This window comes from Nannospalax galili, unplaced genomic scaffold, assembly GCF_000622305.1.
Source record: "Nannospalax galili isolate Female #2095 unplaced genomic scaffold, S.galili_v1.0 scaffold589, whole genome shotgun sequence".
In the NCBI taxonomy this organism is placed as follows: domain Eukaryota; kingdom Metazoa; phylum Chordata; class Mammalia; order Rodentia; family Spalacidae; genus Nannospalax; species Nannospalax galili.
The window spans coordinates 1,408,566-1,431,304 of NW_008360324.1; the positions used below are offsets into that span (position 1 = coordinate 1,408,566).

Consider the following 22,739-nt stretch of genomic DNA (forward strand, 5'->3'; position numbering starts at 1 on the left):
TAGGAGAGCTTGTCCATGGGTAACAGCATTAGTGTCTGAGTAAATTCATCTCTGGCATAAAAAGTGAGGCATCTTCAAGGACAGGGGTTGGGGTGATGTTGTCTGAGGCAATGCTATTTCCAAAGAGTGAGGTCTGCGGCTAGGGCAATACCATCTAGGGTGGATGACTATGATATCATGCTCAAGCAGAAACCAACTTAAGTTGAAGCAGCCCCCTAAATCATGAGCCAGTGAAAACAGACAAACCAATTGCAATAAAGCTAGCAGTCAACAGAATGGGATATAGCTGCATTTGACAGTGGTTGGGGTAATTTATGCTCAAATGGGGCCCATATCAGAAGAGTAGCTGAGGGCCCTAGAGAGCAATCTGTGGTTGATCAGTTTAAGGAGAGTATGTCCTTCAGTCTGCTCAGTCTAGTCACCAGTTCTTATGGGATGAAGTAAAAGGTTGAAAATAGGGAGAAAAAAATGTTAAGACCTGCAGCAAGATAGAGAGTCCTAGGGACCTGTGTGTTATATTAGAATTTCAAAAAGAGTTGTTTGAGGGGAATGTCATTCAGTTCAACCAGTTTTATAGAAGCTATCAAGAGACATGAAAGTTTTATTGAATTCATCTTCCAAGAGCCTAGCCTGGGCTACTCTAAATAAAACATGTGACTTGGGTTACTTCTAGTGTCATAACTCTGAACGGAATAAAGATATGTCCTGGCAAGGTCTTTTACTTTGACCTTAATATATGTAGAGATTTGTGTAATTGTAAATTACATTAGTAATATCTGTAAAGTAGAAGATTCCTAGAAGATTTTCCATGAAGGAAATGTTTAGGCAATGGCCCAGTGGTTCACAATAAGTGTGATGAGAGGACAGACCCTTTATTGGCCAGGATGACTGAAGTTTGGCAAAGTGTGCCATTTCTTTGGTCTTGCCCTTTACCAGGAATACTTTGAATAAGGGATGAAAATCATCAGCATTCTACTGATTTGAATTTGTAAGCAAAACTTATGAATGTAAAGCTGGACATGGTGGCTCTTGCCTGTAATCCCAGCACTGAGGAGGCTGAGACAGGAGGATTGCTCTAGGTTCAAGGTCAGCTGGGATACATAGTGAAACCCAGGCCAAATTGAGCACTACATCATAAAGACTAACAACCATCAATAACTCCAGTTCCAGGGGATCTGATGTCCCTTGCTGACCTCTGTGGGCATTGCCCAACACTGGTGCACTTACAGACATGCAGGCATAGCACTCATACACATAAAAAAATATTTTTAACAAACATTCAGTAAGCAGAAGGAGCATATAGATGAATTCTCCCGAGTTTTTGGTAAATCCATAAGAAGTATTAGTTTCCCACTGTTGTTTCTTGTCCTATAGTGTAAAAAACAAGATGATGGAAGGACATAATAACTTCCTCTTTACAGTTGGCTCCTCCCACAGTCTGTAGCCTTTTCATTTTTAAGAGCGAGACCAGGATATTCATTTGTGGTAGTCCAATTGTTAAGGAGAACACTTCTATGGAATAGTACGAGAAGACTTAGAAATCATCAAAATTATAAAACCTTGGAATGGGCAATCTCAGAATGGTTCTGCTTGAAAACTCTGGATTTGCTGGTAAAGTGTCTCATTTATATTTATCCTTTAGTGGAGTTTAGAAATATTCTGGGAGTTAATAGATATGATTAACAGAGGAGAGTAAAGAGCAGAAAGGGGCATTAGAATTCTGTGGAAAGACCTTCTATCTGCCATAGATCCCAAACTGAAATTATAAAGAAGGAACCAGCACTCATATCAATTTTATAAAATTGCTGAGGTGAAATTAAGTCGGGAATTATGAAAACAATAGTTCTTATAAAAGATAAAACAGGTAGGAGCCAATACTGATTGAATATTGGGTGTTTTTTTTTTTTTAGAGGAAATTTAGAAAGGAAATTGAGTGTTGAATTCCACTGCAGGATTTGCAGGGACATGCTAAAATCATTCTAGTTTTACTTTTCATGAATATTGACTTGCAGTTATCAGGAGAAATGAGCGTTACAACAGCACTAGGAAAGTTATATGCCTGTTATAGGCATGGTGTGTGTGGAGTTGAAAAGATCTAACATTTGAGTTTCAGTGATATAAAATAGACAATGTTTCTATTGTTCAGGCTGCTATTTAGAAGGTCATGTCAAGTACTGGTAAAACTACCGTGATAAATGCAATTATAAATGCAGTCCATTCTCTCACAGAACTTACCACCTAACAGAGCAGACCAGGTAGACATGGAGGTGGGGGCATGCGTAATTGATTGAGAAGGTTGGGGTCAGAAACCTGTGCTGTGGAGACATGAAAATCTCTCCACCTCTAAGTTTCATTGATGCCTTTTACAATCATGGAAGTTTTAAGACCTGTCTTTGTCATTTATTTCCATCCCCAAGTTTCTTATAAATCTTTGCTTCTAGTTGTTTATAGCAGACACATTTTCAAAGCTGTTGAGCTAACAGTATATGTATCTGGGGATGTAGTTTTCTAGTCTGCCTTCCATTTTGAGGGAAGGGTTTTTCTTGGTATTTGATCTTTGTTGGTCCCCAAATCTGAAACATTCCTTCTCCACAGTCTGTAGTTGGGAAGCTGTACTTCTGTCCTCTTTCTTTCTTGTACAGTTCTTAGAGGACGTTTTGTCCATTTGGGTCCCTTCATTGTGGCTGTGGTCTCTTTTCTCAGTGCCTCTGTCCTCACCAGTTCTCTAGGTGAGTATCCTATCAAATTTACTTACAGACTTAGCCCACTCTGATATGAACTGCTAAAATAATTCTAAAAAAACTCATGCTCAGCCGGATGTGGTGGCACACGCCTTTAATCCCAGCACTCGGGAGGCAGAGGCAGGCAGATTTCTGTGAGTTCGAGGCCAACCTGGTCTACATAATGAATCCAGGCCAGCTAGGGCTACAGGAAGACCCTGTCTCAAAAAGACCAAAAAATACCAAAAACCTCATGCTCCATGGGTTTGAAGGAATAGTTGTTAAAAGGCAATCAATAATATCCTAAGTCATGAGGCACCACAACATAGCCATGATCAAGAAAATACAATGAAATAAACTCAGGAAAAATACCTACATAAAGATTAGAAACTTTTTGATGTGTGTGGCAGAGTAAAAGGATAACGCAGAAAGGAAGAAACCTCAGAATTATTGGGGCAAAAGGAAATTCTAGGAACACTTTAATAAATTCAAATCTCACATTTTACCTGAAAATGTACTCAAGAGAGCCAGGCTGCTGGGACCACCAGGTTCCTCGGTTAAGCAAAAAAAAAAACAAACAAAAAGAAGAAGCAACTGAGGGAATTTTGGGAAGGGAGATAGAGAGGTGTTTATTTTATTTTATGATAGAGGATAATAGGAACATTTCTCTATCTTAATTTCCATTTAAATCAATTAGTTTTAATTAGATTTCTACTACAGTTCTAAAAAAACTATGCAATTTTATAAATATGCATAAATGGGTATTTAACTCTCCTCAAATTCAACTATCACCTCACATTAATGATCAACTCTAATTCTATTGATTTTATGATACATAATTTATTCTTATAGCACTGTTGTGTCATATTTAGATGGGATAAATTGCTACTATTGAGGATATCCAGACATAAAAATAAAATATCACATAGTACTGTGCTGGTTGGCTTGACCAGTTTTGTCACTGTGTCATTTGAAGTTTGTGATACTAAGAATTATATCTGAATGCTGTAAAATGACATTTTTCCATTGGGACCAGCATGATTCTCAATCCTGATTCTGCATGATAAATAAGTAATCTAAAGAATGATATCTCTCTCTCTCCCTCTCTCTTGACTATTTGTGACCATCACCTGCTGTGCTAATTTGCTGTTGCAGGAGTGGAAAAGGAACTGAGACTAGCTGGTGGTAAAAACAAGTGCAGTGGGAGAGTGGAGCTGAAGATCCAGCAGGAGTGGGGAACGGTGTGCAGCACTGACTGGAGCATGAATGAGGTTTCTGTGGTTTGCCAGCAGCTAGGATGCCCAAGTGCCATTATGGCCCTCGGGTGGGCTAACTCCAGTGCAGGCTCTGGGCACATCTGGATGGATCGCGTTTCCTGCAGAGGGAATGAGTCAGCTCTTTGGAACTGCAAACACAAAGGGTGGGGAAAGCACAACTGTACTCACCAGGAAGATGTTGGAGTGACCTGCTCGGGTAAGATTTGCTAAAGGCAAAGCAAATCTCACGACCTGGTTCTGACTCAATTCACATTCTCTGTCCCTTAGAAAAATGCTGAGTTACATTCTAGCACCATCACCCACTAATGCTGTGACTTCATACAAAGTTTTAAATCTTTCTAACCTTGAGTTCTCTGACAGCTCAGTAATAAGATACATGCAAACTCTTTGCACACTGTCGGGCAAGTAACACATTCTGAAAATGCTAGTTTCCTCATGGTTCCCTGCAGTTTCCTGTTGACCCACTCATCCTCATTCTCCTCCTCCTGTTCTTCTTCCTCCCTCTCACTTTCTCCTCCTCTTTCCTGCCCCCTTCCAACTTCTTCTATTATCTATCTTTACGGTAAGAAATAGGGGATAACAAAACAACGTCTACAGCAAATTTCAAAATCACAATAAAGCTTGCCAAGCTCTTACCGTAATTATTGTTGTATACAGAACTGATATTTAGCTATGACACCCTTGTGGTACCTTTAGCTCTTGTCTGCTGTGTTTGTATAACTAAAGATAAAGTTAAGCTTACTTTCTGTTACACATAAAGGTACAACTGGAGCCTAATGATAGAAAAGAACCTGTAGCCATTCAGGGGCTCACTGGCGTCATAGGGGTCTACTATCTGTAGTTAGGAGAGTCTCTACCCTAGGTAGGGCTTGATCTGCAGAACTTCTACCTCTTGCGAGATTTCATTCTTATCATAGGCATGAAGGCTAGATGTCATAATTATCAACAGAGGACTTGTGCTAAACCATTCCCTCCAACCTCCTTGCCTCTCAAATATTGGCATCTCCTAGGAGTTCAACATCATGACCAATCATTAATCTCAGATTGCTGATCTATAAAGTGGGCTAACAATAATAGCATGTGATGTTTAAATCCATAAGGACTAAAGAATATGGCATGCGATACACTTAATATGTATTTTTTGATGGTGGCTGCTTATTATTATTAATTATTTTAATAATTGACCATAATAAAAACAAACCTTATCAAGTAAGGGTCTTTGCTTAGAGTTTAGAGGTCTTAAAGTTTAATTTCTTAGCCAGGTGTTGTGGCACAGGCCTTTAATCCCAGCACTTGGGAGGTAGAGGCAGGCAGATCTCTGTGAGATCGAAACCAGCCTGATTTACATAGCAAGTTCCAGGCCAGCTAAGGCTACAGGGAGACCCTGTCTAAAAAAAGAAAAGAAAATAATAATAATAATAATAATAATGTGCTTCTAAACATTTTGTTAAAGTATGCTTTGTGTTTTCAAGTGTCCCCAGATTTCAAGTAAAGTCTCCTTGTTTTCATGTATTTTAGTGCTCACAGAAAATCTAACGGGTAATAAGAGAAACAAATTTTCTTATAGAAAATGCTGTTTGTTGCTGGAAATAGTGGTAGATGCTTTGGGGAGAAGAAAATAGCTTTAATTCAGAAGATTGGAAGAAGTAAATTGTTTTCCCTAATTTTTAATAATATGGTGCTTTTACAAACTGTTACATATATTTGGGTATTTCAATCTTTGCTTTTTTTTAGATCTCTCTAGTTTCAAATTCAAAATTAATTAATCATTCTCTGAATTCTTAATAAAGAGAGGTTAAAATAAGGAGTTTAAGTGCTCAGCAAATTACCAATTTCTTATTTTCAATAGCTTGATTATAGGGCCCCTTTCTTTCTCTAGGTTTTTAAATTCTATATCAAAGAATGCTTATTTCTCTTCTGGTAATAAGACAGAAAGTTTAAAAGCTTTGGTCTGCATCCCACTGAAGGGGTACCCCAATTGCCTCACCCTGCGTCCCTGTTCAGCATGGAAGAAGCCAGAGCATTCTGCACCCGATTCCCTATCTGCAAGCTGGGTAACCTCTTCAGGGATGGTATGGTAAGAATAGGAGGTAGGAACTGGCTAGGCAATTAGTGTAAAAAGACTCCAAAGAAGAGTTTCTTGGCTAACAGTCATCATGTCCTTGGGCCTCTTAGCAACATACTCTGTTCCAAAGTATTTGGGAGCTCTTATCTAATCCCTAAAAGATTTTAGGGTTACCTCTTCAGAGGGGGGAATGTCAGAGTAGCAAAAAGCCCCACAAAAAGAAGGAGGAGGAGGAGGAGGAGGAGGAGAAAAGAAGAAGAAGAAAGAGTACATGAAGTTATCAGAAAAAAAGTGATGGGAGATATGGGAGGAGTTGGAAGGGAGGGAGTGGACATGGATTTGATCAAAACACCTTATATGCTTCTATGCCTGTATGAAATTCTCAAAAAAATTTTTTTAAAAATCTTTGGTCTGAAAAACAATTTCCTTGGTAATTAGATATAGATGAGAGTCTTTATTGTTCATTGGATTTTAACAAGACCTAATTTTCCAGTATGTGGAGGTGGGCAGCATCTAAAACTCGAGTGCTATTTTGAGGACAGCATCATCTTCCGAGTATCCAGAATACTTTAAATGATTAATTGATTATGAATGGCTATCACTTCCTAACTTTGGTCTTTGCTCTAGACGGATCCGATGTGGAGATGAGACTCATGGATGGGGGCAACCGGTGTGTAGGAAGAATAGAAGTCAAATTCAAAGGAGAGTGGGGAACAGTGTGCGATGATAACTTCAACATAGCTCACGCTTCTGTGGTTTGTAAACAACTTGAATGTGGAAGTGCTGTCAGTTTCTCTGGTTCAGCTAAATTTGGACAAGGTTCTGGACCAATCTGGTTTGATGATCTGGCTTGCAATGGAAATGAGTCAGCTCTCTGGGACTGCAAACACCGAGGATGGGGAAAGCATAACTGCGACCATGCTGAGGATGTTGGAGTGATTTGCTTGGGTAAGGAGGATCTGGGCTTTCTGTTCTCTGTGGCAGAAAAGAAAGAGGTAGCAGTTCTGTAAGCCTGAGCCCTTGAAAACATAGGAGCGTCCAGTCAGCTTTCTTTGTCACCTCATTACTCTCTCCTTTGGGGTTTCACATCTGATATTGCTGATTTTTAGATAACTGAAATTAGAAATTGAAAAAGTTGCAGGAGAGGCTGGAGACATGGCTCAGCAGTTAAGAGTGCTGACTGCTCTGTGGAGGACCTGGGTTAAGTTCCCAGAACCCACATGGTTCACCACCACCTGTAACTCTAGTTTCATGGGACCTGATACCCTCTTCTGACATCTGTGGGTACTGCACACAGGTGGTGCACATACATACACTGGAGTGTACACATATACATAAATTTTTTTTAAATTTTTTAAAAAGAAATAATTGCAGAAACAAAGTATAAAGACTGAAATTGAGTTCTACCATGAGGAGAAAGTGTTTAGGAAAAGCCCAGGGAGGGGGCAGGAAATCAAGAGAGGAGTAAAGTGGGGAGGGACTGCTTTGTTCTTTGGATGAGATTTTTATTAAGTTTTCAGACATGTGCATGTTGTATGCTGAGCATATTTCCCTTCATAACCCTTCATCCTTTTCTCTCCTCTCCCTTCCATCCTCTCTGTCTTTCTAGACCATTTTATTTCTACTTTCATGTCATATATCTGTTTATCTATCTGTCTGCTTGTCTGTCTCTCTATGTATGCAATTTTATGTATCTATATGAAATCTATGAATCACAAAATAATGAGAGAAAACATAAAATATTTGTCATGCTGAAGTTGGCTTAAGAGGAAACCACCCCATATCATCCTCTAGCTAGCAAGTCTCCTTCTCAGCCACATTAGCCTACTCCTTCCCCAAACATTAGCTCAAATTCACAGAATTAAATGATAAAAACAAAAGAGCCTGGGGCTGGAGAGATTGCTCAGTGGTTAAGAACACTGGCTGTTCTTGCAGAAGACCCAGGTTCAAATCCCAGAATGCACATGGCAGCTAACAACTGTCTGTAACTCCAGTTCCAGGGGATCCGACAGCATCTTCTGTCCTCCGTGGGCATTGCCTGACATGGGTGCACTTACCTACATGCAGGCAATACACGCATACACATTAAATAAATAAATAAATAAATAAATAAAATATTTAAAAATAATAATAAAATACATTTTTTAAAAGAGCCAACACTGTGTTTCCTAGCAGCACCTCACTGATGCTAGGGCTAGCTATAAGCAAGTACTGCTTTTGCTTGGAGTCTTCAATGCTCCACACCAGGATCAAGGAACAAGGCTGTGAGCTTGTGTGTGATGGGAGGGCATTCTTCCCTTTCCACTTGAGTTCTTGGTTTTGGTCCATTCCTTCCAGCTCTAATGACTCTCTTGGAGGTATGGCATTATTGTCGCTGTCTCCATCTACATCTCTGCCCTTTTTTGGGCCCATTTCAGCTGGAGCTAATTTTTAGTCTCCTTTTTCTTGTTTCCCTATCTCTGACTTGATCTCTGTTGCTGTTGTAGAGGGAGCAGATCTGAGCCTGAGACTGGTGGATGGAATGTCTCAATGTTCAGGAAGATTGGAAGTGAGATTCCAAGGAGAATGGGGTACTGTGTGTGATGACCACTGGGACGATAACGATGCTGCTGTGGTGTGTAAGCAGCTGGGATGTCCAACTGCCGTCAAAACCATTGGCCGAGCTAATGCCAGTGAGGGATCTGGACAAATTTGGCTTGACCATGTTTCCTGCCAAGGACATGAACCAACTCTTTGGCAATGTAAATCCCAGGAGTGGGGAAGACATTACTGTAATCACAATGAAGATGCAGGCGTGACATGTTCTGGTAAGTTAAAACAAAAAGTAAATCAAAGAGGGAAAAATCTGTGCCGTTTAGGAATTGGAATAGGCATGAGTTGTGAGCAGTGGAGATGCATCATTCATTCCTTGCTGGGAATTCCTTCACAGTCGTGAAGAATCTTCACACATTCCTCATGTGAAGGATACTTGACTCTATTCTCTGTAATAATTATTCATAATACTGTTAGGATCGAGACCTCAAATTCTAAATCTACTTGGGGCTCAGAGAGTTAAATTCTGTAGGATTATCTTTTGTAGCCGAATGGCTTATTTTCCTTGGAACTTCAGTTCCATTCCTAATCAAATTCATAGTCCACGCTAGTCATGTATTAAAGCATCAAGGAATAGGTGAGCCAAAATTGGGCATGGTGGTAAAGGCCTGCAATCCAAGCTACTCGGGAGGCTGTGACAGAGGATAGAAAATTCAAGGCCAGCCTGTGTTACTGAGTGAGCTCAAGGCCAACCTGGTCAATGTAGTAAAACTCTGTTTTCAAATTTTAAAACATAAGTAAAAAGAAGTATCTTTCATAGAACACTTGCCTAGTTTGTGCAAGGCCATCTGTACAATTCTCAGTTAACAACAAATAGTAAGTAAACACACAAAAGAAGGTAGGTAAGTCACAATTTACAGAGCTTTGGTATCTAGAAGGAGGAATTCAGTGTCTTTTGGCAACAACCCTCCCTCCACAAGTACCTACAGCTTGTACTTATGTTTCTTCTGCAGATGGATCAGATCTGGAACTGAGACTTGTAGGTGGAAGCAGTCGCTGTGCTGGAACTGTGGAGGTCAAATTTCAGAAACTGTTAGGGAAGGTGTGCAGCAAAGACTGGACCCTGGAAGAAGCTGACGTGGTTTGTAGGCAGCTGGGATGTGGATCTGCACTTCAAACATATTCTAAAACTTACTCTGAGATTAAGAAAATAAACATGTGGCTATTTATTGGGAGCTGTAGTGGAAATGAAACTTCTCTTTGGGACTGCAAGAATTTGCAGTGGGGTGGCCTTTCCTGTACTGACTATAAAGAAGCCCAAGTTACTTGCTCAGGTAAGACCTTCGATTCATTTGGTAAAAAGTAGCTTAATTCCAAAAATAGTATCATGACCACTGTCTACATTTTTAAATTTTTATCATTTCTTTGAAAATTTTATACCATGTATTCTGATCACATTCACTCCAATTCCTCCCAGGTCCATCCTCCTTTCTGTATCCACCCAACTTTATGTCCTGTTTTGTGTGTTTTTTAACTGACAACATATTGATGTTATACATAGAATCTAAGTATAACAGCAAAAAAGACATATTTTACCAAACATTTGGAAACTAATATTATGAAGTGAATGTTTCCAGGAGGGCCACGATGGTTGCAGATCTTAAAGCAAAAAGAATAGATTATGTGGTAGCTGATGTGATTGCTAGACTGCAAATTCTGACAAGCAAACCCCCACCATGACTTCAGAGAATCAGCACCAATCATTTCCTAGTTCCCAAACTTCATGTGCTGAACGTGTTTTCAAAGCACAGCATTCCATGCTGTTTAAATACACTAAAGATGTCCATCCAGTAATCAGCTGTCTTCATCGAGTACCACCACATCACCACTGGCTCTGCTCACCTCAGGTACAGTTGCTTTGGTTCTCCCCTGTCACATTTGGAGCCCAAAATCTTGGGTTGTACTGTGAATTTGATGAGGTTCTTATTTAGTGAACTTGGTCTGCTTCACAGCCAACCATCAATTCCCACTTCCTCAGCACACAGCCAAAGTGCTGGGTACAATCCTATGCTGTTCATATCCTTCCTGGGTTGTATAGGGAATCAGTATCTCCTTATTCTTCTCCAAGACATTTTCTTTCACTCCAACCCTTCTGTGATCCATTTACCAACTCCTTTCAAATAGTTTTGGCTTTTATAATAAGCTAGAAAATTATTTTTTTAATTTTTGATTAAATTTTTGCACAGTTTACACAATATATTTTGATCCCCTCCCATACCGGCACCCTCCCTTACTACCCCCACCAAATTTTGCATATATATGAAAGCCTATAGAGTCAGGCCTGTGTTCCCAAATGGCGTTCAGTCTGGATTCATCTACTGGAGCCTGATCAACATACTAAGGAGTCTCACCCGTAATGAGACTAAATCTTCTCATCAGTCATCAGTTTCCAACAGTTCCTCAGGTAGGATTGGGGTTTCTTATCACTTCCCCTTGTCTTTGCTGGGATTTTGTCTGGTTTGAGCTTACATGGGACTTGTCCATGCTGTCACTATTATTATGAGTTCATATGAGTAAGTGCCTAGCTGCCTGGAAAACACTGTTTCCTTATGGTCATATACCACCTCTGGCTCTTAAAATCTCCACATCCTTCCACAATGACCCCTGAGCCTTGGACAACAGAAGTTTGATGTAGGTGTCCTATTCAGGGATAGGCAGTTTGCAGCCTCTTCTTCTCTGCACACTGTCCAGTTGTGGGTCTCTGCGGTAATCACCATCTGCTGTACAAGGAAGCTTCCCTGCTGAGAGTTGAGAGCTGTATTAATCAAGGCAGGTCTGGGAAAGTGCCACGTGGGTCTTAACAGAGCAGAAATGGCCAGCACAAGATGCTATGAGAAAGGGAACACACCCATATCCTCTTTTTAAAAAATCCCATCAAGTCATGCAAACTCAAGCAGACAAAAACCCAACACAAAACTGTGGAAATGGACAGCAGACCCCAATCTAAGAATTATTGGTAGCTGATCACTGCTGGATGAGGAAGAGCTGGTCTTCTTAATGGGAAGGACTCTAAATGGGCTGACTAGACCCCAATGGATGAACTTGCACTGAGGGATGTCTGGGGACACTAACTTGACATGATAAGCCTTAACACAAATGACAGAATGTATAAATTCCAGTGGGGAGGCTATGGGAGGATGTCAATGGGGAAGGGGATATAAAGTTGATTAAGATGTTCTGTATGAAATACACAAAAATTCTATTTTAAAAAGTGTCAAAAAACATTAAGTCCAGTTTGTGTTGCCCATATGCTCTTGGGTGTGTGACCATCCACTGAAATATGGCTGACCCACCAGAGGCCACACTTTGAAAGAAGACTGACTCCCTCTTCCAGCATCTATCAATTGCCAAAGCTCTTCATCTAGGATTGGGACATCATGCCTACCTCCCCCTCCATGCTGGGATTTTGTCTAGTTCTAGCTTCTGCAGGTCTTGTGCACACCACAATCATTGCTGTAGGTTCATATGTGCACCTGACCTGCTGTGTCCAGAAGACATTTCCTGTTTCCTTGTGATCATCTACCACCTCTGACTCCTACAATCTTCCCACACTCTCCTTCATAGTATTCAGCCAACTCCTAATGCCTCATCATTATACCCATAGATTAGTGCATCTTTCAACCCTCATCAGAGAAGGTTTTTTTGGTTTTTTTTTTTTTGACAGTAGACGGTCAACCTCAGTCACACCTCAGTCTGTTTTGAAATGAATATCTGGGGGGCGGGGTCTGCAAGTCTTTCATAACCCAGTTTCTAATGAAAACTTAGAGGCTCTTGGATTGCTTCAAAAAATGAGTAATCATTGGCTAACCTCAACAATTCTCGGAGTTAGCAAAAGAATTTTTTCAGGGATGGAGAAATGGCTCAGCATGTTAAGAGCACTGGCTGCTCTTACAGAGGAGCCGGGTCTGGTTCCCAGACCCCACACAGTGGCTAACAACCATCTGTAACTCCAGCTCCAGGGGATCTGGAACTCTAATTTGTTTTGGATGTCATTTACCAAGCAAAGAATTCAGTGCACTTATCATATAATTCTTTTTTGCCATTTTATTTTGTTTTATTTTTTGAGGGTTTCTAATAATGGTACATTCTGAACGTACAAAGGGTACAACATGAATTCTTTTCCAGACTATTTCAAAGGATGGTGCCAGCTTATCATTGTCTGCAAAGCACTTTCAGATACTGTGACTACAGGTCATTATTTCTCTTAATTAAAGTAAGACACCATACGTCCATAGTTTTGGCCTATACTGAAATGGTGGGAAAGAGCGTCCCCTAGAGGGTTCTTGGTCTCCTTCTTTTTCAGTTTTGAACACCTAAAGTTCCTAAATATATCTATATATCTATATACATAGCACTTCAGAGCTACCCAGTGAGCAGATGAGAATGTTGAGGACAGAACTGTGAGTCAGGCTGTAGGAAGTCCCCCCTCTCTCTTTCCTTTCCTCCTTTTTGATGTTAGTTTATAAAGAAAAAAAAAAGGTTTTTTGTCTCTTGGTCCTGGAGGTTCAAATTCTAGAAGCTTCATGAAGAGCTGCCTTTCCTGCTGGCAGAACAGATGTGGTATTGCATGGTGAGAGGCAGGTCATGCACATGTCTGTCTATCTATGAAACATCTTGATAAAACCATGTCAGAAAGGAAGGAAGAAAAAAAATAGAAGAAAGGAAGGTCACAGATATCAAGCGTAACTGATTCTTTTAAAAGTCTGGTGTGCATTTTGAAAGCTAAAATACTGAAAAACAACATACAAATATTCAAAATGTTGTAATAGATCTTAAATCACAATGAGTAGTTGGCTGACTGACACACAGTGAGTGAACTCTGTGTTTTTAAATAATGAAAGTGAAATACTAGAAAACAGCAGTTGCTTCTGATAATGATTTTCTTCAAAAATCAAAAATCTAGAATTTTCTTAAAAGGATAGGACCAATGAAGAAGGAGGGATCTAGAATTTGCTATACTCTATCTAGGCAGAAAATTCAAGAAGTACAAAGTGGAAAATCACTGAGAACCTGGTCTGCTATTCCCTTTTATTTTTACCTCTTCCCTTATGCCATTGTGACTGAAAAATCTGGAAATTGTATCTGTCATTGAAATACCATTGCTTTTCAGCCCACAGGGAACCCAGACTGGTCGGAGGGGACATTCCATGCTCTGGTCGTCTCGAAGTGAAACATGGTGATGTGTGGGGCTCCGTCTGTGATTTTGATTTGTCTCTGGAAGCTGCCAGTGTGGTATGCAGGGAACTACAATGTGGCACAGTCATCTCTATCCGAGGGGGTGCTTACTTTGGAGAAGGAAGTGGACAGATATGGGCTGAAGAATTCCAGTGTGGAGGCCATGAGTCCCATCTTTCACTGTGCTCCGTGGCACCCCCTGTAGATGAAACGTGTAGCCACCAAAGAGACGTTGGCATAGTCTGCTCAAGTAAGATCCAGGAAATGCCTTTTGTTTCTATTCTGTGAAGGAGGAAAGGCTAGGGAGGCACAGACATCTTTTCTAAAGCCTTGTTTCCTTTCAGGATACACTGAAATCCGCTTGGCAAACGGCAAGTCCTCATGTGAGGGAAGAGTAGAGCTCAAGGTGCTTGGAACCTGGGGATCGCTGTGCAGCTCTCATTGGGATATAGAAGATGCTCATGTTTTATGTCAGCAACTGAAATGTGGAGTTGCTCTTTCTACTCCAGGAAGAACACCTTTTGGAAAAGGAAATGGTCAGGTCTGGAGGCACATGTTCCACTGCACTGGAACTGAGCAGCATTTGGGAGATTGCCTCGTAACTGCTCTAGGGGCACCCCTATGTCCTGAATGGCAAGTGGCCTCTGTAATATGCTCAGGTAAAAGAATGAAGGGTACACCCAATAATGAGCTTTCCACAGTGGCACACTTTACAATCAGATGTACCTACAGTAATGAAGAAAGGAAAAAGGAAATGGCCCATCTTGAGGGTCATGAGAAGTGAGCTAGAATATTGACTTCATTTGTCTTTTTAAAAAATACTATTTTTATTTTGTGTGTATGAGTGTATTGCCTTCATGCATGCAAGTGTACCTGTGTTGTGCAATGCACCCAGAGATCAGGCGAGGGCATCAGGTCCCTTGGAACTGGAGTTACAGATAGTTGTTAGCCACCTTGTGGGTGCTGGGAACCAAATTTGGGTCCTCTGCAAGAGCAGCCAGTGCTCTTAACCTCTGAGTCACCTCTCCAGTTCCTCATTTTCCTTTTTAGAGGGAGAGGTAACTTAATTTTCACCAGCCTCATTGTCTTCTAGTGTTTGCTATGTGCTAAGTTTTCTCAAGCATCACTCCCAGCTAATATAGCTACCTTCCTCTTTCTCCAAATTTGTTTGTCCTCAACTCATCTTCCTAACATTCCATCTGACCTCCATTCTTATATATCTTACATGTATCCTATATGACTGAAACTTTGGTTTTCAGGAAACCAGTCCCAAACATTATCCCCATGCAATACATCGTCCTCAGACCCAACGAGCTCAACTATTCCAGAAGAAAGTGCTGTTCCCTGCATAGGTGAGAATCAGTGACCAATCTATGAAAATCATCTCAGTCCTTAAAATGCACTTGATTAATATTTCCATTTCTCTTTCTAGCAAGTGGTCAACTTCGTTTGGCAGATGGAGGCGGCCGCTGTGCTGGGAGAGTAGAGGTCTATCATAAGGGCTCCTGGGGCACCATCTGTGATGACAGCTGGGACCTAGTGGATGCCCATGTGGTGTGCAAGCAGCTGGACTGCGGAGTGGCCATTAACGCTACTGGTTCTGCTTATTTTGGGGAAGGATCAGGGGATATTTGGCTAGATGAGATAAACTGCAATGGGAAAGAAACTCATATTTGGCAGTGCCGTTCACACGGTTGGGGGCACCATAATTGCAGACACAAGGAGGATGCCGGAGTTATCTGCTCAGGTGAGTTCTGCACATAATCCCTGGTCACAATCACAGTGAAAATTACTGAAAAGGGGTAAAGAATAGTGAAAGACATCAACATGATATAATCCTTCAAGAGTCTTCTCAAAGGAAATGATTTCCACAGTTAGGAGCTTCGAAGTATGAGTTTGATGAGTCAGTTAGTACCTCATGTGCCAGGTAGTGTACTAAGAAAAATCTAAAACAAGCCTGAATATCATTAAAAGGTTAACAGGAAAGCTCTTTATAAATGTAAGTAGACTTGGATACTGAATTCAATGACTCACTTGACAGTTACTATATTAGTAAACTGGATTTCAAAAATGAATTCTATACAACTCTATACAGAGAAAAAGATAATTACCATATTTAAGTAATTCTTAAAAGTAGATAAATGAATTTTATTTGCCAAAGAAGCAAACGTTACCATTAGAGGCCATTGCTGTTGCTTGTATCGAAGAGGAGGTTCTATTCTGAAACAAAAAAGTCCTCATTTGTAATATATTAATGAAAATAATGTTATGATTCAGTAATATAGTGAAGTTAAAAAATCCTATGTGCAGAAGTGATCAGTTCCTGTTAACTAATATAAATCTGGTAGGGGACATTTGTGGGAAAACTGATGTGTCAAGAAAGGAAATATTTGGGACTGGTGAGGTGGCTCAACAGTTAAAAGCACTGGTTGCACTTCCAGAGGACCCAAGTTCAGTTCCCAGAACCCACATGACAGTTAACAAACATCCATAACTCCAGCTGTAGGGGATCCGAGACCCTCTTCTAGCCTCCATGGGCTTTGCATGACACAGGTGCACTTACTTTTATGCAGACAAGACACTCATACATATAAAATAAAAATAAATAAATCAAAAAAGACAGGAACTATTTCATCTCAAGATAACGTACACCAAACATTGGTTTTAGTACCTGTGTCTCACTAACATTTTAAGTGTAAAAGACACAGACAAAAAAAAACCCACACCTGTGTTTAACTTCCTACTTCATCATAGTACAGAATTTACATATATAGAAACATCACACTGTGCCCCATAAATACAGAGTTTCAAGTGTCAAAAATAAACAAGACTGGAACAAGACTCATAGGGTTAAAATTATAATCATTAAGGGAGAAAATCCAAACTATATAATTGGAAAATGGCTCTGAGGCTTTGATTGAATCTAGAAAGCATTTTAGGATGGCTGACAGCATTTGAAAGAAGTCCTAAAGTACAAAACCCAAGACTAGAAAGTCAGAGGTATATCAAAATAAATATTCCCCCATGTCTATGCTGTGTTTTGTCTGAATGAGTTGGCAAGGTCTTATGCATTCTGTCACCATTGGTTTTTGTTTGTTTTTAAAAAGTATTTTTATTTTTATTTTATATGTATGAGTGTATTGCTTGCACATAGGTAGGTACACCTGTGTCATGCCATGCCCACGGAGATCAGAAGAGGACATCAGATCCCCTAGAACTGGAGTTATGGATGGTTGTTAGCCACCGTGTGGGTTCTGAGAACTGAACCCATGTCTTCTGCAAGAGCAACCAGTGCTCTTAACTACTGAGCCATCTCTCCAGGCCCCACTGTCACCATTGTTGCACATTCATATGAGCAAGTTCCCAGAGGCTTGGAAGACTCTGTTACCTTATGATCACATACCAACTCTGCCTCTTACAATCTTTCCACTCCCTTTTCCACAATGGTCTCTGTGTCATGGGGTGGGTGAGGTTTAATATAGGTGTCCTATCCAGGAGTGGGCTCCAATCTTGTTGGTGGAACTGTTGACAACTGATTACTGCTGGGTGATGGGGAGTAGATAGATCTTCTTTATGGGAGTGACTCTAGATAAGCTGACTAGACTCCAGTGGATGAACTTGCACCGAGGTGATATCTGGGTACAAATTCTTGACCAGATAGGACTTAACATATATGACAGAATGCATAAATTCTGGTGGGGGGGGCTATGAGGCATGTATGGGGACAGGGGTCTAAATTTGATTAATATCTTATATTTTGTGAAATACATAAATACAATATTTATTTTTAAAAAATAAATATTGTGCTGGGTGTGGTGGCACACGCCTTTAATCCCAGCACTCAGAAGGCAGAGGCAGGGGGATCTCTACAAGTTCAAGGCCAGCCTGGTCTACATAGTGAGTTCCAGGTCAGCTGGGTCAGACAAAGAGACTCTGTCTCAAAAAGACCAAAAAGAATGAATGAATGATTGAATGAATAAATAAATAAATATAAAAATTGTATTTTACTAAGATCTGTTTGTGTGTCCAGAAGGTATTGACAAATTATTGGTAATTAATCATTTTTACCTATGTTTAAATTCATTCTTACATTGGAGAAAAGGGAAGGTGTTTCCTAAATCTTCAGGAAAGTTGTGACACTATTAACTTTTATTTCATCCTAGAGTTCATGTCTCTGAGACTGAGCAATGAAACCAGGAAAGAGACCTGTTCAGGTCGACTGGAAGTGTTTTACAATGGCGTGTGGGGCAGCGTTGGCAGCAATGACATGTCTCCAACTACTGTGGGGGTGGTATGCCGTCAGCTGGGCTGTGCAGACAATGGGACCGTGAAACCTACATCTTCAGATAAGATGCCATCCAGGCCCATGTGGATAGATAATGTGCAGTGTCCAAAAGGAGTTGACACATTATGGCAATGTCCATCTTCTCCATGGAAGCAGAGACAAGCCAGCCCTTCCAAGGAGACCTGGATCATCTGCAATAGTGAGTATCCATTGTCGATAAGAAACTTCTATTCTACGACTCCAGTACAATCCTCTGAGGAAACATCAGGTTTTGTTTCCTTGTACACACTGTGGCTCAGTTCATTAGGTTTCACTAACCAGAAGTGATCAATGTCCAGGCAAGACCTATATTTCATTTAATTGATTTTATTTAATTATTATGCTCTGCATATGTACACATACACACATACGATTTCAGTGATAACTATTCCGAAAACTTTCACATTTCCTGTACTCTACTTGGAAGTTTTGATTGCTTCCTCTGAGGGGAAAAAAAAGGAGCAGGGAAAACATGATTACTTGGATTATTGAATGATCTGCCTTCCTTTCCCCACATTTATTTCAAATATTATCTTGCTACATTGGTATAAGAAAAAATTCAACCAGAAAGATCAATTCTGGACTACTTTCTCATTCTACATTTTCGTAAACTATGAGAAAGATTCCTGTCCACATAATTCATTAGAGAAAATTTAACATTCCACATTAACAATGTTGACTTCATTCATTTGCAGTTGATTTTGCAACCTGTTACTTTACTGAAAGTATTAATCATTTCTAGTAGTTTTCTGGTGGAATTTTTGGAATCTAATATGTGTAATATCATATCATCTGCAAATAGTGATGATTTGACCTCTTCTTTTCCAGTTAGTACTTCTTTAATTTCCTTCTCTTGTCTTATTGGTCTTACAAGAGTTTCAAGCACTATATTGCAAAGGAGTAGAGATAGTGGACAGCCTTGTCCACCAGTTTCCCTATGTTCGTGAACCAACCCCAGCTCTTACAATCTTTCCAACCCTTTTTCCACAATGGTTCCTGAGCCATGGGTGGGTAAGGTCTAACGTAGGAGTCCTATCCAAGGACACACACTCTGCAAACGTGGCCACTTGTGGCCTTTCTGTGTGTCTAGAACTCTGTTATATAAGGAAGCTTCACTGGTGAGAGTTGAGAGATGCACTAGTTTTCTCTCTGCCCCTTGTTCCACTATGTTCCATGAGCCTTAGGTGTAGAGGTTCCACTGTAGATATGTCACCTAGGACTGGGCATCTAATATACTCTTAGACGTGTATTCTCTGTGTGTGACCAGTTGTGGAACTCTGCAGTAGCCTCCATCTGTTGCAAAAGGAAGCTTCTTTGATGAGTGTTGTACTATATACTTGTTATAAATATAAGGATCTTGGCCAGGCGTGGTGGCACATGCCTTTAGTCCCAGCCCTTGGGAGGCAGAGGTAGGTGGATCTCTGTGAGTTCAAGGTCAGCCTGGTCTACATAGTGAGTTCCAGGCCAGCTGGGGCTACAGGGAGACCCTATCTCAAAAAGACTAAAACAAAAAATTCTGACCTCTATTGGTGTAGCAGTAGCACTGTTATCTCGGGGGTGAGGGTAACCAACAGCTATCTAATTGGACTTAAAGACTTCTCAATGGGAGTGAACTCATGGGTGATACTGTAAACACAGCCAAATACACATGACTGGAGAGGTCATAGATCCTAGAGAAAACCCTATCTCTGTCATATCTCTAGACAAATGAAATTTCTTACCATATGCTAAATAAATAGTTTTAAATAGAGTTTTAAAACCTAGAGTTTCAAATCTCCCTTTTCTCCCATAACCTTTCAGAAACTTTTGTCTTCCTAGGAATAATACAGATGACTCTTTTTCAGATAAAATAAGACTTCAGGAAGGACATACAGATTGTTCCGGACGTGTGGAAGTCTGGCACAGAGGTTCCTGGGGGACAGTGTGTGATGACTCCTGGGACCTTAATGATGCTCAGGTCGTATGTCAGCAGTTGGGCTGTGGCCAAGCTGTGAAGGCACTAAAAGAAGCAGCATTTGGTCTAGGGACTGGGCCCATATGGCTCAATGAAGTGAAGTGCAAAGGGAATGAATCCTCCCTGTGGGATTGTCCTGCCAGACCGTGGAGTCACAGCGACTGTGGCCACAAGGAAGATGCTGCTGTGCAGTGCCTCCCAGGTGGGTGCCAAGAGCCTGGATTGAGATGGACTCTTTGGCAGCAAACAGGACCAAGCATTGAAGTGTGTTATGTGAAGGCTTGATTTGTCGACACAGGGGTTTGATGGGGAGACAATCATGGTGTTTCTACCTGAAGGAATAATGAAAACATTTGCTGTTACACAGTGACTGTCACAAAGGACATGGTGTGACCTGTACATCCACGTGGTGGGGAAGAGAAACTAGAGAGCCAAACTTTAGGAGGGAAAGAATAGTTTACTTGCTTAAGAGGCAATGAGAGTTCAAATAAGGAAACAGAGATGTTTGTAATCAACTACTCTCAAAGTTAAATCGCTTTTTCTTTTCTCCTACAGGAAATATTTCAGAATCACAACATGGCACAGGTATATCATGAAATTTATGACTATGGGACCAATTAACTGTATTGCTTAGAATACAGGTCAGAAGGAATTTTGAGGACTGGATCTCTACTTTGGGGTGCCTATATCTGATGTAAAAGAGAGTTAGCAACTGGGAACCTGTGTCTCTCAGCTGAGAATCTTGACATTTACCTTTGCTTAGGTCACTCAGCCCTCGTTGCACTTGTGATCTTTGGGGTCATTCTATTGATCCTTCTCATCGCATTCCTCTTGTGGACTCTGAAGCAAAGACAGATACAGCGGTTTACAGGTCAGAGCCAAATTATGATCCCCTTATTGTGACCACAAGATAAGGGAGTTCTTGGGCTAAATTAAATAAATAAATAAATAAATAAATGACTCAACCATCCAATGTCTGGGAAACAGGAGGCTGAAAGAAATTTGAAGAGTCTCTTAGAATACAAGGAACAAAATTTCACTCAAAAAAATAGGTGCATTGGCCAGATGTGGTGGTGTACACCTTTAATCTCAGCACTCAGGAGGCAGAGGCAAGTGAATCTCTGTGAGATGAGGCCAGCCTGGTCTACATAGCTAGTTCTAGGCCAGCTGGAACTAAAGTGAGACCTGTCTCAAAAGACCAACAAGAAATAAAAGGGTGTTTTGTCTGCAATAATAACCTTTGCACTCTACATGTTTAATTGCAGTTGTTAATTAAAATAACTGATAGTTTAGAATGAATACACAATTTATCATCTAAGGTGATTTTTCTGCCCACATTTATTTACTCTGACCATGATATCCCTAATATAAAATGCTATTATTCTATCAAGCACTATGCTAGGCCCTGAAGATAAAGAAAAGGATAATAAAATTTTAAAAATGTTTTGCTCTGTGGGACAGTTTGATTGCAAATGTAAGTATTCACATAGCACTATATATTAAAACTAATGAGGAACAAAGTAGCATAAAAAAGAAAGCAATTACCTAAGATGGAAAAGGGATGGAAGGCTTCTCGAAGTTTGGGGGACAAAATTTTAAGATAGTTCCAATAATTGGGTAAGAGATAGTCCAGAGAAGGACGACAGATGCAAGGACAGAAAAGTATACGAAAGATGCATTTGTGGTGTGCGAGTAAAAGTTGGGTTCAGAGAGAGAAGCTGTTGGTAAGGCTAACGCAGACAAAAGGAACAAATTGTGAGCTCCTTATAGTCCAGGGTAAGAGGATGCATAGTCATTAAAGAAGAGTGATGAAGTGGTCAAGCTGAGCTTTTGGCAATGGGGTCTATGGAGGGTTGAGGAAAGACCACATCGTTGACAGGAATCGTATTTTGAAACATTTGAGATGAAAGATGGAAAGGACTTTATAGTGGGAATTGGGGGAAAAGGAAGCATTTTACTTATTCACAGAACACTTGCTAGGAGCATGGGTTGTTACGCCATGGTAATAGGGATTTCATCTTGTGCCTATTTCGCACAAGTAGCTAGTTGAAAACAGCAGCATGGTCAAAGATTGAAATGTTTAATGCTGGGAAAAAGCTCAGATAAAGGAGGGAATGTTTTACAGTGGCCTGTGAGCCATAACCCAGAACCTCTCTTCTCAGTTTCCTCAAGAGGAGAGATTTTGGTCCACCAAGTTCAGTACCAGGAGATGAATTCAAATGCAAATGATCCGGACCTGCCGAAGTCCTCAGGTCAGTGGGTTGTGTGAACGTCTCTGGCTAAGAGTCACAAACAGGTGGCTGCAATTGAGGCTGTGCATCCTACTTTGAGTAACAGTTGAAAAAGTTGAAAATCCCTGTAATAGAAACTTTATGAAACATACAAAGAAGAAAGGCAGCAGTGAAGTGACTTTTAGAGAATATAAAATTTTAGCCATAAGGAAGTCTCTAATTTAAGAGGCCTGCGCTTTGACCATCCCACACAGTATTACATCTTGAATCTTTTTGATGAAACAGAAAATCATCTTTTTAAAAAAATTTTATTGAATTTTTGTGTATTTCATACATAAAATCATCTTTATACCCCCTTCCCCCTTCCCCTTTGGCACCCTCCCATACCCCCACACTGGAGT

General features: G+C 40.4%; 1 protein-coding gene across 1 annotated transcript in view; it reads left to right on the forward strand.

Moving 5' to 3' along the window:
* Window positions 1–1,511: 1,511 nt before the first annotated feature.
* Window positions 1,512–22,739, forward strand: part of Cd163 (CD163 molecule) — a 34,095-nt gene continuing 12,867 nt past the window's right edge. The window contains 15 exon segments of the mRNA XM_017796154.1: window positions 1,512–1,611; window positions 2,643–2,729; window positions 3,876–4,193; window positions 6,690–7,010; window positions 8,549–8,869; window positions 9,608–9,928; window positions 13,765–14,079; window positions 14,174–14,488; window positions 15,089–15,181; window positions 15,262–15,576; window positions 17,993–18,313; window positions 19,998–20,309; window positions 20,663–20,692; window positions 20,871–20,978; window positions 22,270–22,359. Of these exon segments, the coding sequence (XP_017651643.1) occupies window positions 1,566–1,611; window positions 2,643–2,729; window positions 3,876–4,193; window positions 6,690–7,010; window positions 8,549–8,869; window positions 9,608–9,928; window positions 13,765–14,079; window positions 14,174–14,488; window positions 15,089–15,181; window positions 15,262–15,576; window positions 17,993–18,313; window positions 19,998–20,309; window positions 20,663–20,692; window positions 20,871–20,978; window positions 22,270–22,359 (3,313 nt within the window). The 5' untranslated portion in view covers window positions 1,512–1,565.